Here is a 16,055-nt window from a genome sequence, read left to right on the forward strand (position 1 = left end):
GCCCCCCTATACCCTTCCACTATGGGGCACAGAGAAAAAGCTGGAGTTTGTGGGGGTTAGAGACCACAATGATCATGCACCCCCCCCAAAGGAAAGGATGGACTCACAGACACTCCACTCAGACCAGGACGCCGTGGTGCTCTGAGGTGATGCCATGGCAACAGGAGAATCCTGCTGGGCAACGGTCTCCAGGCCCGCACATCCCATCCCAGGGACCCCAGAATCCCTCATTGCCCCCAGCAGAGCTGGGGGAGGAGGAGACTCGCCCCCCAAGGTCCCCAATCCCCTACACCACACCTTGCACATGTCCCCTGGGGTTGGAGGACCCCTGGGAAGGGTGACACCCCCCACTCTGTGACCCCACCTCCATCATGCTCCACTTACTTCCACTCCCAGCACCCCTTCTGCACTGCCCCCCCCAGTTCCTGTTCCCCATCAAACCCACATCAAACCCCCTTGCCTCTGAACCCCACTACATCTCTTCCACCCCTCCTGGGCTAGTGCCTTCTGAGCACCCCCTCTCTGAGGCACTGTGCCAGCCACCCCACCCTGGACAGACACATGGATGCGGTGTCTCTCATTCAGATTTTGGTTTAATCTGGAAAATAAAAAACAAAAACAAAAAATCATCCATCGAACCGCATCAAACAGGCACCTTTGTGTGTGTGGACTGGGGGGGGCGGCAACAGGACAGACACACAGGGGGATCGCTGGGTGGAAACCTCCACTCCCTACAGCACAGGGGGAGGCAGCAGGGAACAGCATAGCCCCTTGTTTGGTTCAGTAAACTCCCCCTAGTTGATTTGGGGAGGGGTCACCTCCCAGGAGTTTGGGGGTTCAGAATATCATTTGGCAGGTTGATCCTTCCGCCCCCTTTTTGGGAGGGGTTAAGGATCCATCCTGCAAGGCAAATGACGCACAGATTTAAGGGGAGGTGGGGGTGTCCCCCACAAGCTGCCCCACAGACACTCCAGGGGAGGAAGTTAGTCTGTGAGCTGGGGTGGTAGGTGTCTGGGTAGTGGGATTCCCTGTACTGGGGAATCTCCTGGTACCAGGAAGGGGATGGGGGCAAATCCCTTTGCTGGGTGTGGGTAGGGTCTGGTGCTGGGGAGGGACAGTTGGCACCTTGAGGGGACCATGGAGAATGGAGTGTCTCTGTGACAGGGGTGCTCAGCTGGTACCGGGGGAGAGGGGCAGTCTCAGTGCTTGGTTGGCAGTTGGCAGCAGGGGGGCAGTTGGCATCAAAGGGGATGGGATGTCTCCATGCTGGGTGGCCCAGTTGGTACCAGGAGGGAAGGGAGGTCTGTGTTGGGGGGCCCCCATTGGCAGTGTAGGGGGGCCCAGTTGGTACCACAGGTAGGCCCAGCTGACAGCCAGGGGGCAGTCTCCGTGCTGTTGGGGGGGACAGGTAGCACCATGCTGCAGGGGGGCAGTCTCCGTGCTGGGGTTGCTCCACTCCCCTCTAGACCGCCTCGCCCTTGTGGCGAGTGCGGCTCAGCAGGTCCATGGGCAGGCCGGGGGGCTGGCCGTGGGTGTGGCGGGTACGCAGGCGGCGGAGTTGGCGGGGGCGCTTGGCCTGCAGCCCCCCTTCGCTGGGTGCTTCACTCTGGGTGTCGGAGCTCTCATCGATGAAGGCCAGGTTCTCCCCCATGTAGTCTATAGGGCACAAGCCGCCCCCCGCTGAAGCAGCCATGTTGCGGGCGTTGAGCTGTGCCAGCTGTAGGGCAGTGCTGGGAGAGGGGGGCTCCGGGCGAGGCGAGGGAGAAGGCATGGTGGGTGGAAGCTCCGGGGGCATAGGGGAGGGCGGGTGTCCCTTCAGCGTTCCCACCTTCTGAAGCTTCTCGGGCAGCCCCATGCCTGTCACCCGCAGCTGGGCCGTCACATTCCCTGTCCAGCTGGCAGCCTGAGCGGTGAGGCCCCCCATCTGTAGGTTGAGAGGGGAATCAGGGACAGGCAAGGAAACCTCCCACTGATCCCACCGCATACATCACCGAGCCTCCCCACTGACCTCCCTGCCCACATCCCTCTACTGATCCCCCCCAACATACACCCCAGCCCCCATCAGCCTGCAGGGTGAGACCCCCGTCTGTGGGGAGAGTGGGGTGGGGTCAGGGAACCTGTCCAAGCCCTTCCACTGACCCCCCTCCACTTCCACCCTGACCCCCCACATGCTTACTCCACCCCTCCCATCTCCTTCCCCACCCACACACTCTGCTGGATTGGGGGTGGGGTATCAGGCTGACCCCCCATCCACTCCCTCACCTGTAGGCACACCCTGGGGTATGTGTACAGGATGTGGGTTGAGGCTCTTTTGGAGGGGGTGCATGCTAGGGTGTTTGTGCAGGGTGGGAACATGGCCTGTGTGTGCCAGGACAGCACCCACCAGTGGGTGTATCTTGTGGGGGTGGGGTGGAGCAGTGACAGGGTCCACAGGGGGATGCAGGGGCTGTGGGAGGGGTCAGAGGGAGGGGTCAGTTGGGAGGTGCAGAGGACCCATGTCAGCCCATGTGTGCTGGGTCAGCACCCCCAGCAAGTTGTCAATGGGGGGGATGGGGGGTCCTTTGGGGGGCTGGAAGGGGTGGTGGTTTTGAAGGGGTCTGTAGTGGGGTACCAACCCTGGCATGTGTATCCTGGGACAGTACTCGCAGCCAGTTGAGGAGGTAGTGGGGGGGTCATAGGGATGGGGTGGAGACACCATGGGGGAATGCAAAGTCTGTGGGAGGATGCAAAGGGGTGGGGGGGCAGGGGATAGTGGGAGTCTGTTGGGAGTTGGAGAGGTGGGGTGGGGGACAGTGCGGGGGTTAGAAGGTCTGTGGGAGACAGGAGGAGACAGTGGGGAGTCCATGGGGGGATACGAAGGGGAGGCAGTAAGGGGGACGGAGGGGCAAGACAGTGTGGGGGTTCCGTAGCAGGAGCTGGAGGGATGGGGGCAGGATAGCAGAAAGTAGGGGGGTTGGGGAAGTGGGGGGCAGAGGAGCACAGCAGAGGGGAGTCTGTCAGAGGTCCATGAGAGGATGCAAAAGGGGGCAGTCAGAGGGGCAGGGTAGTGGGGGTTCTGTGGGAAGATAAGGGGCAGGATGGAGGCAATGAGGGGGTCTGAGGGGTGAGGGGATCAGAGAGGTGGGGGGGGGAAGTGTGGGGTACCAACCTCGGCCCTTGTGCGACGGGACAGCACTCGCAGCCAGTTGCCAATCATGGTGAGGATGGAGGCGAAGTAGGCCAGGCCCAGCAGGATCCAGAACCAGACCAGGGGCTTGTACCAGGGGTGGTCATCCCCCATACCATCACCTGGGAGGGGGCAGTGTCTCAGCATCTCCCCAACACACACAACCTCCGCACTGCACCAGCTGTGCCCTCCCTGCCCCGCTCCCCCATCACTCCACTGCCCCAATCCTCCTGCCAGCCCCTTTCCACCTGCTTCTCTCTGCCCCCTCCCTATCCTCCTTTCCCCATACCAGGCCCCCCAGGCCACAAAAGAACAGCCAATGGTCCATCTAGCCCAGTATCCTGTCTTCCGACAGCAGCCCATACCAGAGCTTCAGGGAGAGTGTACAGAACAGGGCATTTTGGAGCGATCCACCCATCTTCCCCGCCTGGCTTCTGGCAGTTGGAGGGTTAAGATCGCCCTGAGCATGGGGTACATCCATCCCTGACCATTGTGGCCAACAGCCAGGAATGGACCTATTTTCCATGAACTTATCTAATTCGTTTTTGAACCCAGTTATACTTTTGTCCTTCACAACATCTCATGAGAGGTTGACTGTGCCCTGTGCAAAGAAGTGTTTCCTCTTGTTTGTATTAAACTTGCTCCCTGTTCATTTCAATCCGTGACCCCCTGGTTTTGGTAGTGTAGGAAGGGGTAAACAAGACTTCTCTATTTTTCTACACCAGTCACGAGTTTGTAGACCTCCATCATACTGCCCCTTGATTGTCTCTTTTCTAAGCTGAACCGTCCTAGTCTTTTTAGACTCTCCTCATATGGAAGTTATTCCACACCCTTGGTCACTTCTGCTGTCCTTTTCTGAATGTTTTCCAGTTTCACTATATACCCTTTTGGAGATGAGGCAACCAGAACTGGACACAGCATTCAAGGTGTGGGCACATCATGGATTTATATAGTGGTATAATAATATTTTCTGTCTTATTTTCTATCCTTCTTCGAATGGTTCCTAGCATTCTGTTAGCCTTTCTGACCACTGCTGTGCATTGAGCTGAAGTTTTCAGAGGACTACTCACAATAACTCCAAAATCTCATTCTTGAGTGGCAACATCTAATTTAAACCTCATCATTTTGGATGTGTAGCTAGGATTATGTTTCCCAGCGTGCATTACCTTGCACTTACCAACGCTGAATTTCATCTCCCATTTTCTTGCCCACTCATGCAGTTTCGTGAGATCCCTTTGTAACTCTTCGCAGTCTGCTTTCGACTCAACTATCTTAAGTAATTTTTTATCATCTGCAAACTTTGCCATTTCACTTTTCACTCCCTTTTCTAGATCATTAGTGAATATGTTAAATAGCACAGGTCCCAGTCTGCGGGGGACCCTACTATTTACCTTTCTCCATTCTGAAAACTGACCATTTATTCCTACCCTTTGCTTCCTATCTTTCAACCAGTTACTGATCCATGAGAGAGCCTTCCTTCTAATCCCATGACTCCTTTTTGCTTAAGAGCTTTTGGTGAGAGACCTTGTCAAAGGCTTTCTGAAAATCCAAGTACACTATTTCGACTAGATCGCCCTTATCCACATGCTTGTTGACCCCCCTCAAAGAATTCTTAGAGTCACGAGCCACAACTTCCCTTTACAAAAGCTGTGTTGACTCTTCTCCAGCAAAGTGGGTTTATCAGTGTTAACTGATAATTCAGGTTTTTTTACTATAGTTTCTATCAGTTTGCCCAGTACTGAAGTCAGGCTCACTGGCCTGTAATTGCCAGGATCACCTCTGGAGCCTTTTTTTAAAAATTGGCATTACATTAGGCGATCCTCCAGCCATCTGGTACAGAGGCTTGTTTCAGTGACGGATTACAGACCACAGTTAGTAGTTCTGCCAGTTCATGTTTGAGTTCCTCCAGAACTCTTGGGTGAATACCAGCTGGTCCTGGTGATTTATTACAGTTTAATTATCAATTTGTTCTAAAATCTCTTCCACTGACACATCTGTGTAATAGTACTTCAGATGTATCACCCAAAAAGAATAGCTCTGATGGGGGTATCTCCCCCACATCCTCTGGAGTGAAGACTGATGCAAAGAATCCTTTTAGCTTCTCTGCAATGGCCTTGTCTTCCTTGAGTACTCCCTTAACACCTTTGTGGTCTGGCCCCACTGCCTATCTGACATGCTTCCTGCTTCTGATGTGTTTTAAAAAATTCTTACTCTTAGTTTTTGCGTCTTTAGCAAGTTGCTTCTCAAGTTCTTTCTTGTCCTGTCTTATTACACTTGTACCCTTAACCAACCTGAGTGTGTTGGAACTCATTGGAATTTGATCTCCAAAGTTTAAAGTGTGCTTTTTTGTTTCCAACAGCCTCCATTATTCTGCTGTTTAGCCATGGTGGTATTCTTTTGGTCCTCGTATTGTCTTTTCTGATTTGGGGTATACATTCACTATGACCCTGTATTATGGGGTATTTAAATAGTCCCCACGCTGCTTGCAGGCATTTTACCCTTGTGACAGCTGCTTTTAATTTCCATCTAACAAGTGTCCTCATTTTGTGTAGCTCCACTTTTTAAAATTAAATGTTACTGTAGTGGGATTTTTGTGTGTGTGTGTGTTATCTCCCTACAGAGATGCTAAATTTAATTACATTATGGTCGCTATTACTGAGCAGTCGTGCTATAATTAGCTTTTGTACCACATCCTCTGCTCCACTTAGGACATCACACCCCACCACCCACCTTCCCTGTCTCCCGCTCCCCACACCTCCCACAGTTTGTCCCACCAGGGGCTCTCTCACACTAGCCCACAAACACACTAGGCTCCCCACCCCTTCCCTTGTCCCCCATGAAGCCCAGCTTTCACTGAGCACCCCTCCTGCCCACCACCAACAGCCTCCCCCATGTAGCTCCCCCCCATGCCTACCTGCCACATAGTCCCCAAAGCCGATGGTAGTCAGCGTGATGACCACAAAGTAGACAGACTCCAGCAGGGTCCAGCCCTCCACTCGCTGGAACACAATGGTGGGGATGGTGACGAAGAGGATGCAGCCAATGAGGATGAAGAGCAGGGCAGAGAGAACCCGCACAATGGTGGGACTCACCTGCCATTTCTGGGGGGGAGGAGACAGCATCAGGGGAGGACCAGGGGAAAGCCCCCTCCCCACAGACTGTCCCAGCCCTCCCCACTCCGATGCACACTCTGACCCCCGAGAGGGGAACCCCCCCACCACACACACCAACCCCTTTGCCCCTCTCATGCACTGATTCCTCCCAACACACACTCCTTTGCACCCCCTCACACAGCCGCCTGGCAGCAGAGGTGCCACCTGGACGGGTTTTGTACTGCTTTGCCAGGTAGAAGATTTTCTGTGCTGGGTTTTTTCACTTGGGACATTAAAGCACTCTACAATCCATGCCTTGTAGTTTGGATTGTGGCCCGTGTTAGAATGAGGTAAGAAAAATGATAAAATAACATACTAATATACAGATTGTGGGGCGGTTGTTTGTTTGATTTGTAAAACGGTTCTCTAACACATTCTAGTAATACCTGTAATGGGCACTAGGACCCTTTTTCTTAATGGGGGGCGTGGCCAGTGGCCAGGTTCTGGTGGTGGTGTGAACCATGGACCCGACTTTATTATTGGTTGATGGGGTGATGGCCAGGGGTTGTGATTTGTTAGGTGGTGGAGCAGCCAAAGGCTGGGTTTTCTGCACCTCGGAAGTGGCCACCCTACCCAGGAGGGGAACTGCATCTCACAATCCTGGGGAAAGGACCCTCCCCCCCACCTCTGGGAAGGGAATCCCTGGAACCCACGGGTTGGGGGCAGAGAGTGTTGGGGGATGAAACAGACTGGGGAGCCCCTTGGGACAGGAGCCCCCAACCAAGCTGGCCCCACAAATGGGAGAGATCTAGTGCAGGGGAGCAGAGCCAGGCTCCCTGACCCACTGTCTGACCCCTCCTCTGCAGCACCCCTGCTCTGCACACAGCCCAGAGAGTGGGTGCAGAGGGCATGTGGGGGGAATCCTGGGGGAGCACAGGAGGCTGGGAGACCAAGGGAGACAGTGGAAGACACTGTAGCTGCTGGACATGAGGGATTGGAAAGGGGGAAGCACTGGGGACCCTGGAGCTGCTGGGTACATGGGCCCTGGCTCTGCAGGGGCAGGGGGATGGAGACGCAGAGGGCACTCACCAGAAAGACATCCTCCACCTTGCCGATGGCCTGGCGCAGTGAGAAGCCCAGGTGGTCGCCCACCCCAGCCAGCAGCATCCCGAAGAGCGGGATCCCAACCAGAGCGTAGAAGATGCAGAAGAGACGCCCCCCGTCTGTCTTGGGGGATGTGTTACCGAACCCTGGGGGAGGGGCACGGAGTCAGCAGGGAGGGGGCAGAACTGATGCCCCTTAATCCTGAACTGCAGCTCCCTGCTATCGCAGCCCTGAGCACCCCCACCAGCTCTGCCCTCAATACCTACCCACAGCACACACACCCCCCCCACGGGCCAGTACCGATGGTGGTGATGATGGTGCCAGCGAAGAAGAAGGCGCTGCCCATGTCCCAGTTGGTGCTGGTGCTATTGGTGCTGTTGGCTGTGGGGTCAGCGCCAGCACCCATGGCATCTCTGACATGCTGGGGGAGACGGGAAAGAGTTAATGCTAGTGCATGATGGGGGGAACCCAGTACCAGCTCCTGCTGCCCTCTCCCCACATCCTTACCCCCAAACGTGGCTTTCCCAGTACACATTTGCCAACCCTTTCCTGACTGCCCCATGGCTGTTGACCAAGACACTTGACTGCCCCCCACCCTTCCCCTCTTTCTCCTTCCTCTCCCCATCTCCCCCTGGAAATCCCTCATCAGCCTCATCCCACCCCATTGCCCCCCAAATCACCCCAACCTGCATCTGCTTCTGCCCAACCCCAATGACACCTGCCCCCCACACTCTTCCCATGCCTCCAGCACTAGTCCCTCCCCACCTACCCCTTGCAACCATCCCCTCCCCACATTGACAACTCTGATTTTGGCCAGTCTCAGGTGTTTTCCAGCCTGGCCCAAAGGTGAGCGTGAAAAGCCCCTGTGATTGGCTGCCCTTCTCCCACTTTCTCCACCTCCTGGGAAGGCAGCCAATCAGGGCTTCTGCAGTAGGCAGGTGATGCTCTCCCTCCCCCACAAGAGATATCAGCTGGGGGGGGCGGGAGAGAGAGAGAAGGAGCAGTGGACAGCATTTCCCAGGAGAGGAGTGGGGAGGAGAGGAGAGGAGAGAGAACCCAGCCCTGCTCCCTCCTCCAGCCCTGTTCATCCCAAACTGAGGGAGGGTGACAAGCCCCTGGAGCTGCAAGAGGAGGGGGGCAGATGTATGGGGGGGGGGAATTAATTTCTGGACTGGGGGACTCAGAATTAATTCATTAGGATTTTAGGAAAAGCTGGAGGCTCTGCACCATCCCTGAGCGAGTGAGAGCCTCTTCCTCTCTAGGAACTGGCAGCGCTGTAACTAAGGGGACTTTCCGTGGTGGCCACAGCACTTCCCATCCCCCCCCACCAATGCCTGCTACCCCCTCCCCCATGCCCTACCCCTGCTCCCCGCTTTCCCCCATACACCCACCCCATCCGTGCCCCACACCTGCCCCCTCCATGCCCCTCTCCCACCATCTCACCAGGATGAGTTCGTCCAGCTCCTGGCTGGGCACGCAGCGGTATCTCTGCAGGAACTGCTCACGGGCAGCTTGCAGTGCCTCCTGCTGGCGGCTCTCATGCGGCTGCTCCAGCAGGCGGAAGACGAAGGCGCCACTCACCAGGTAGGCAAGCACCACGGTCAGCAGGGCCAGCACCGTAGCCCGTCGCATCACGCTGCCCCGCCCACTAAGGGGTGTCTGCCCCACCCCCGCCCCACTCAGGATTGACTCCTTAGACGAGTAGCAGATAGGCAGTGCCCCATGGTTCTCGGTAGGGTGGGGGGCTGCAGGGGTGAGGGGGGAGCTCACTGCAGGGAGGAGACAGGGATGAGTGTGGGGGGAGGCCACACTATTACCACCCATACCCCAATAACCTCCAGTGCAGAGACCCCCACTGCACCCTAATACCACCCATCCTAATACACCCCACCCATAACCCAATAGCCCCACTGCACAGAGTCCCCCATTACATCCCAATACCACCCATAGCCCCCCACTGCAATAAGCCCCACCCATACACCAATAGCCCCCACTGCAGAGACCCCCAATACTACCCATAGCCCCCTTATTCTGATACACTCTACCCATACCCCCATCCAATATGCCCCACCCATAATCCACTCACCCCCACTGCAGAGACCGCCCATTACATCCCAATACCACCCATAGCCCCCCACCCACACCCCATTAACCTCCACTGCGGAGACCCCATTACACCCCCGTACACCCCTGATATCACTATATACCCTACTCATACCCCCAATAACCCCCACTGCATAGAGATCCCCATACCCCCATAACTCCTACTGCTTAGAGACCCCCATAGACCCTACCCTGATACACCCCATCCATATCTCCAATAACCCCACTACACAGAGACTCTCCACTATACCCAATACTGCTCATAGCTTCCACGCTGATATGCTCCCTTTGCCCCCTCCAATAAACCCCCTACTTAGAGAACCCCAACTCAATATGCCACACCCAGTAGCCCATGGTGCTCTGGGGCAGTGGCTCACTGGGGTGGGGGGATGGGAAGAGTATGGCAAAATGCCTACCCTCCATAGTCCCTACTGCATAGAGACACCCATTACACCCGCATATCCCCAATATCCCCCATGCCCCCACCCCAATACCCCATGCATAGAGGGCTTTGGGGGTAGCTCTCTGGGGGGAGGGGACAGAGGCAGAGTCCAGAAAAGACACCCTCCTTCTGCCAACTCCCCATATCCCCCACTGCACAGACGTCCCTCTATGCCATCTCCCACCCCCCAATACCATGTGGTGTGGCTGGGGGTAGCTCACTGCAGGGGGAGACCACTCCCCAGCACCACACCCATCTTCCTCCAACAACCCCCACTACACAAAGACCTACCATCCTCCACCCCCAAATACCCCATGGAGCTTGGCAGGGTGAGAAGAGACACCCCTTTTCCCCACCCACATAATACAGAGCAACCTCAGTTCTCCCAAATACCCCTCAATGCCCATGATACTGCGGGAGGAGGGGTGTGGGGATATACCCCCTCCATTCCCACTGTGATACCCTCTCATCCCCCATTCCCTCTGCCGCCCCATCCACCCCCGCCCCCCGCTCTGCCTCAGCCCCCAGCGTGCCCATGGGGGGGAGGGTAGGTTGCTCATTGCAAGGGGGTGACAGGGAGTGGGGGCATCACGCCGAGACCCCTCCCCCACTCCATACCTTACGGTGCTCGGCGGGAGGGCAGCTGCACTGACACCCCGGCTCGGCCCCCCTCCCCTTGGGATCCCCCCAGCGCCGCTCGGAGCCGGAACCTCTGCCCAGTGGGTCCCCCCCCCGCAGGCCCAGCCCGTCCCGCTCCCCCACGGACAGAGGGGCGGGCCAAGGAGCTCCGGAGGGGGGCGCTCTGCTGCCTCCCCCGGCCAGGCCCCAGCTGGGCAGCAGCGCGCAGTGCGCACCCGGCGGGGCGGGCAGGGCAATGAGACGGCGCCGGAGCTGCTGCCAGGAGATGCTGTCGCTGGAGGAGCCGAGCTTAAAGGGGCAGGAGCAGCCGGGTGTGTGCTCAGATGCCCATGGAGGCGGCGGGGGGGGCCCCACAGGGGGCGGGGGTTAACCCCAGTCCCCGGGGGCCATGCGGTGGGTCGGAGGGTGGGGTTAACCCCAATCCCAGGGGTCCCAGGTGGGCAGGGTCTTGGGGGAGTTAACCCCGGGACCGGGATTCCCACACATAGGGGTTACACTGTACACCCCCCCTTGCATTGGGCGCGGGGGTCTCCCCCCCCCCGGGGGAAAGGCTGCCCCATTCACTCACCTGGGTGCCGTGCAGAGCCAGACCCTACAGGGCTCCAGGGAGCGACGGAGGGGGGCTGAGTCTCCCGGCCCCTCCCAGTCCCGGTTGGATGCGGGGGGAGTTGCCTGGTGCACAGCTGGCTCTGTGCCAGCCCTCCCCCGTCCAACCTGTCAGCCAGAGCCCAATTAACGGGAGCTTTCAATTAGCTCTGCCCCGCCAAACCCTGGTGCCGCCACCGCAGGCTTGGCACTGCACGGGGCTGCCAGCCAGCCAGCGTCCATGCCCGGCCTCTCCCAGCGGCCGGCTGTAGGGAGCAGGGCAGGAGCACCAGCTGCAGGGGGAGCACCCGGCTGCTCCAGTCTTGGCCTCTGCCAGTAGGGGGTGATGTACACGGCCCTCTGTTGCCCTCTATGGTGTACACACACACACACCTAGACACACTTGTCTCACACAGAGAACTGGGTTCGTTCTCTCCAGCAGGGGGTGACAGACACACAGACACACATGGTGCCTCTCATGCACCCCCGTATCACACATTGTATCACACACACACTGTCCCACCCCATTTCACACGCATCCCCGTGTCTGTCTTTCGTACTTGGACTGTCTCACACAGCATCACACAGTGTATCACACACACATTGTCCCACCTCATCTGATACGCATCCCCGTGCCTGTCTCCAGTACATGGACACTTTCTCACACACACACACACACACACACACACACACACAGAGTTTCACCCCGTCTCACATGCATTCCCATGTCTGTCTCATACACAAACTGTCTCACACACCCCGTCACACACACTAGCTCACACACTGTAACACCCCATTTCACACGCATTCCCATGTCTGTCGCTTGTACTTGGACTCTCACACACCACACATTGTATCAGACACACACACTGTTTCACCCCTTCTCACATGGATCCCCATGTCTGTGTCTCATACACGAACTATCTCACGCACCCTGTCACACACTGTAGCTCACACACTGTCACAGCCCATCTAACACACATCCCCTCTCTCCTGTCTGTATCTCGTACTTGGACTGCCTCACACAGCATCACACATTGTATCACACGCACACTATCCCACCCCATCTCACACACATCCCCGGCTGTCTGACATGTCACACGCTACCACACACACGTCTCTCGCACATTTGACACACGCCAGATAAAGCCACTGTCGCCCAGCCCAGTTGGTCCCTCAGCCCCCGTCTCCCTGCCCAGCGTGGGCAGTGGGGCCCAGGGTTCCGGGGGAAGGGGATGGATGGATGGAGTGGTACCCACCCCAGCACCCCCCTCCCCCTGTATCACTCACTCACTCACTAGCAGCAGCAGCAGCAGCAGCAGCAGCAGCTCCTCCCTGCACTGGGATCCAGCAGACAGGTGAAGCCTCCTCCCTCCCTCACTCCTTCCCCCGCCACCCCCCAGGATGGGGCAGCTGCTGGCCTGCCTTCCCCCCCACCCCCCCTTGGCCCAAGAGCTGCCAGGAGCCTCCCCCATTCCGCCCAGCCACAGCCAGAGGGAGCCGGAGCCTCAGGCTGCAGGAACTGCAGATAGCATGGGGGGGGCTGTTAACCCTTGTGGGGGGAGCATGGAGGGGGGCAGTGCACAGAGAGGGGACAGGCTGGTACCAGCATAGGGTACCCAGGGGGACAGAGGTGGGGACACATCCCTTTGCCATGGAATTCTGGGATGATTTTTTAGGATAGAGGGGTTCCCCTTGCTGGGGGTTCCCTGGGATGGTGCAGCCCCCCAAGTCCCCCAGCACTGCTCCCTCCCTGGCCCCAGAGGAGATGGCAGGACTCCTGGGTTCAATTCTCAGCTGCTTCATGTCCCTTCTGTGTGCCCATTTCCCCCCTGCAGAATGGGGTGGGGGCACTACTGTCCCTCTGCCTGCAGATGTCTGGGTTCTGTGTGGGGGCTGATATAACACTCTCTCACCCTGAAGTGCTGGAGACCTGCACAGGAGTAGGGTGTCTCCAGCCCAGACTAGCTTGGGAGCAATGCAACTGCCAGACCCCCCGAAGGTGGAAAGAAGCAGGCAGGAGCTGCCTGGAGCTGAGGCAAGGAACTTTATTGGGGCTGGGGGAGACAGAGTTACATACAAACCCCAGAGTTGGGGGCTGGGGGGAGACTCCCTGCACTGCACCACCCCCTTTCTGAGGCACTTCTGCTGTGGCCCTCTCAGGGGGGATGACTCAACACAGTAGCTCCTCCAAACTTTGGGTGGGTGGACACAACCCGCCCTTTGATTCCCTGAGCCATGAAGAGAGGGCTTAACTCCCTTCAAACTGTGTGCGTGGGGGGGGGGGGGAGAGAAGGTGACAGAGATTCCAATTAACCCCATTCATTGAGCTGCCCCATTCCTTGTGTGCAAGGAGGGGGGCATTGAGCAGCTCTGAGCCCATTGAGCTGTAGTATCCACAATTTTTAGCACCTTAAGGAAGCCAGGTTGTAAAATAAATCCCAGAGGGTTACGCATGTCCAGCCTGTGAAGGGAACAGGGGAAGGACTCCCCTTCTCAGCCATAAGGTGCCACATAGCAGCTGGGGAGCTCCAGGCAAGTTCAGGGATCTTTGTGGTGGGGGGTGGGACATTTCTGCCACCCAAGCTGGAAAGAGAATGGAAAAGAATGTGAAACACAGAAATCATCATATTGGCACCCCCAATGCAAAGATGCAGCTGCCTCTGGAGTGGAGCTCAGGGGTGCATACAGGGGTTGCTCACCCAGCAGATGCTCTCAGACACTGGTGCCCATATCAGATTCAGCGGGATCCTCCTCTGGCTCAGCTTTGGGTGCCAGCTGGGCCAAGGGAGTGCTGCCCAGGAGCCCCCTCCGAAGGACATAGGGGCAGGAGGGGCCGGAGGGGATGTCGGCAAAACCTGTGGGTGGGGCACAGAGTGAGATTGGGGCTGAGTAACGTGGGGGCTGAGCTCTGCTAGGAGTGAGCCCCCATCCCGGACACCTGGGTCCCAATCTCTCACTCCCTGGGGGCTGGGAGCACTGCTAGTGGTCCCCCCTCCTCCCCCTCTCGCTCCAATGTCCTGCTGGGGGGAAGGGCAGCTGCATGGGGAGGGATCAGAGCCAGAATCAGTACTGCACCCCTGCCCCTCCTTGCAGAGCTCAGAGCTGCTGAGCGGGATGGAAAATCAACTGGGGCGGCGAGGGGGCGGGGGAAAGAATTCCTAGCCGAGCCTGGGCACGGTCACTGGCTGCAGGTGGCGGGGGGTGTACGGGACTCTCATGTAGGCATAATCTGGGATGCCTCCCCCTACTCCCCTAGCACTAACCCTTCCAAATTGGGGCTTCCCCTGCCCTGTACCCCTCTGCTCTGTATCTCCTCCACTCCATACCCCCGTCAGTCTGCTGCTCCCCTGCCCCATACCTCCTCCCTGAACCCCTCTGCTCCATAACCTGCCCCATAGTGCTCCTCAAATGCTGCCCATCCCATAACTCCCTGAACTGCCCCCCACACATCAGCACCCCAGACATGGGCAGTGCCTACACCATGTGCCTGGTCCAGCCGTCCACCACGCACCTTTCATGACGACCTCAGGCAGCCCATAGGGCTCATACTGAGTGTGGTCGAAGGCTGCCGAGATGAGCTCCCTGCGCTGCTGGCCCGGCGCCGGCCCCTCCGTCTGGGTCTGGGCATCCTGTGCCCCCGGCCAGGCAGTCCGGAGAACTGAGAAAATGAGATGGGGATACAGATTAGGGGTCTGCTCCCATGACCCCCCGATGCCTGGGCCTCCACCCATGACCCCCCTTTCTCCAGTGACCCTCCCCAAATACCCAGGGCTCTCTCCCCCCATGATTCCCACAACTGCCCAGGCCCCTGCCCCCGACCTGCAGGCAGGTGCCACCCCTCCTCCCGAAAGGCAGTGCACCCCATTGATGCCCAGCCCCCTTCCCTTGCAGAGTTGGGGCAAAAGCCCTGATCTCAGCCCCCAAAACAAGCCAACGCTCCATGTCCCCCCCTTACCATAAGCAAGGTCCCCCTGGCCTCTGTCCCCTAGAGGTGCTGCAGTGGGGGTGGCTGAGGTCCCCTGGTGTTGTCCATGTCCCGTGGCAGGCATGGTACATTCCTCTCGGGCATGAGATTGCCACAGCGCCAGCTCAGCCTGCAGGGCCCGGTTCTCCTGCAGCAGATGGGACAGCGCCTCCTCCAGCTGGGAAGAGACGGGGGTGGGGGAAGAGAAAGGAGACAGATCCTGTTATCCCAGTGAGAGCAGGGTTCAGCCCCAGAGAACCACAGCCTGACCCTGGGGTAAAGGGGTGAGGGGGGCGACACCGAGACCAGTTTGGTCCAAGATGGAGGACACTGATGACAGATGGCTCATTGGGAAGGTGGAAGGGGTGGGGTGGGCTGTGGCATAGAAAGAGTAAAGGTGTTGTGGAAGGGGTGGCGCAGCCACGTGTTGGGGGTACGGGAACCCAAGTTTGGGGGGAATGGGGCAGGGGAACCCTGGGACACGAGTTGGGGGTATGGGGCAAGGAAGCCCTGGGTCAGGCAGGTCAGGCAGGGGTGCATGGGGGAGGGAATTCGGAGAACTGCCCTCCCCCAAGTTCACTCACCTGCTCCTGCACTCCAGCCTGGCCTGTCGACTTCTGTAGTTCCCACAGGATATTCTGCAGCTGTGCCCGCTCACTGTGCCAGGCCTGCTTCCCCGCCAGCAGGGGCAGGTCTGTGGAGGGATCCCACATCCTGCTAACCACAGCCACCTCCAGGGCACTGAGAGGCAACTCCGAGGGAAGGGGCAGCTCAGCAGGGGTGGGGGTGGCCAACCTTGGGGGGCCAGACTCTGGGGCTATGGGAGGCAGCTTAGAGGGGATGGCAGTAAGTGGCTCTGGGACTGTGGGAGGCAGCTCATGGGGGCTGGGCTCTGGGACTGTGGGGAGTGACTCAGGGGGGCTGGGCTCTGGGTCTGTGGGGGCTGGCTCAGGAGGG

The 16,055-nt window shown here is 58.1% G+C and overlaps 2 protein-coding genes across 3 annotated transcripts; both read right to left on the reverse strand.

Moving 5' to 3' along the window:
* Positions 1-582: 582 nt before the first annotated feature.
* On the reverse strand, positions 583-9,051 carry KCNK4 (potassium two pore domain channel subfamily K member 4). Of its 2 annotated transcripts, none has more exons than XM_074959737.1 (6): positions 8,806-9,051; positions 7,663-7,783; positions 7,348-7,508; positions 6,081-6,165; positions 3,149-3,288; positions 583-1,924 (listed from the first exon to the last, which is right to left on the reverse strand). In XM_074959737.1, exons 1-6 carry the CDS (start codon positions 8,992-8,994, stop codon positions 1,463-1,465), a joined length of 1,158 nt encoding a protein of 385 aa, XP_074815838.1. In that variant the 5' UTR covers positions 8,995-9,051; the 3' UTR covers positions 583-1,462. The 2 variants fall into 2 exon arrangements, with proteins under 2 accessions (XP_074815838.1, XP_074815837.1); XM_074959736.1 differs by having other exon boundaries at positions 6,081-6,267; positions 8,806-9,050.
* Positions 9,052-13,417: 4,366 nt separating this feature from the next.
* Positions 13,418-15,817, reverse strand: LOC141991442 (uncharacterized). The gene is made up of 5 exons (XM_074959738.1): positions 15,683-15,817; positions 15,090-15,276; positions 14,646-14,792; positions 13,834-13,989; positions 13,418-13,717 (listed from the first exon to the last, which is right to left on the reverse strand). Exons 1-4 carry the CDS (start codon positions 15,809-15,811, stop codon positions 13,847-13,849), a joined length of 606 nt encoding a protein of 201 aa, XP_074815839.1. The 5' UTR covers positions 15,812-15,817; the 3' UTR covers positions 13,418-13,717; positions 13,834-13,846.
* Positions 15,818-16,055: the final 238 nt, after the last annotated feature.

The sequence above is a fragment of the Natator depressus genome, chromosome 7 (assembly GCF_965152275.1).
Source record: "Natator depressus isolate rNatDep1 chromosome 7, rNatDep2.hap1, whole genome shotgun sequence".
In the NCBI taxonomy this organism is placed as follows: domain Eukaryota; kingdom Metazoa; phylum Chordata; order Testudines; family Cheloniidae; genus Natator; species Natator depressus.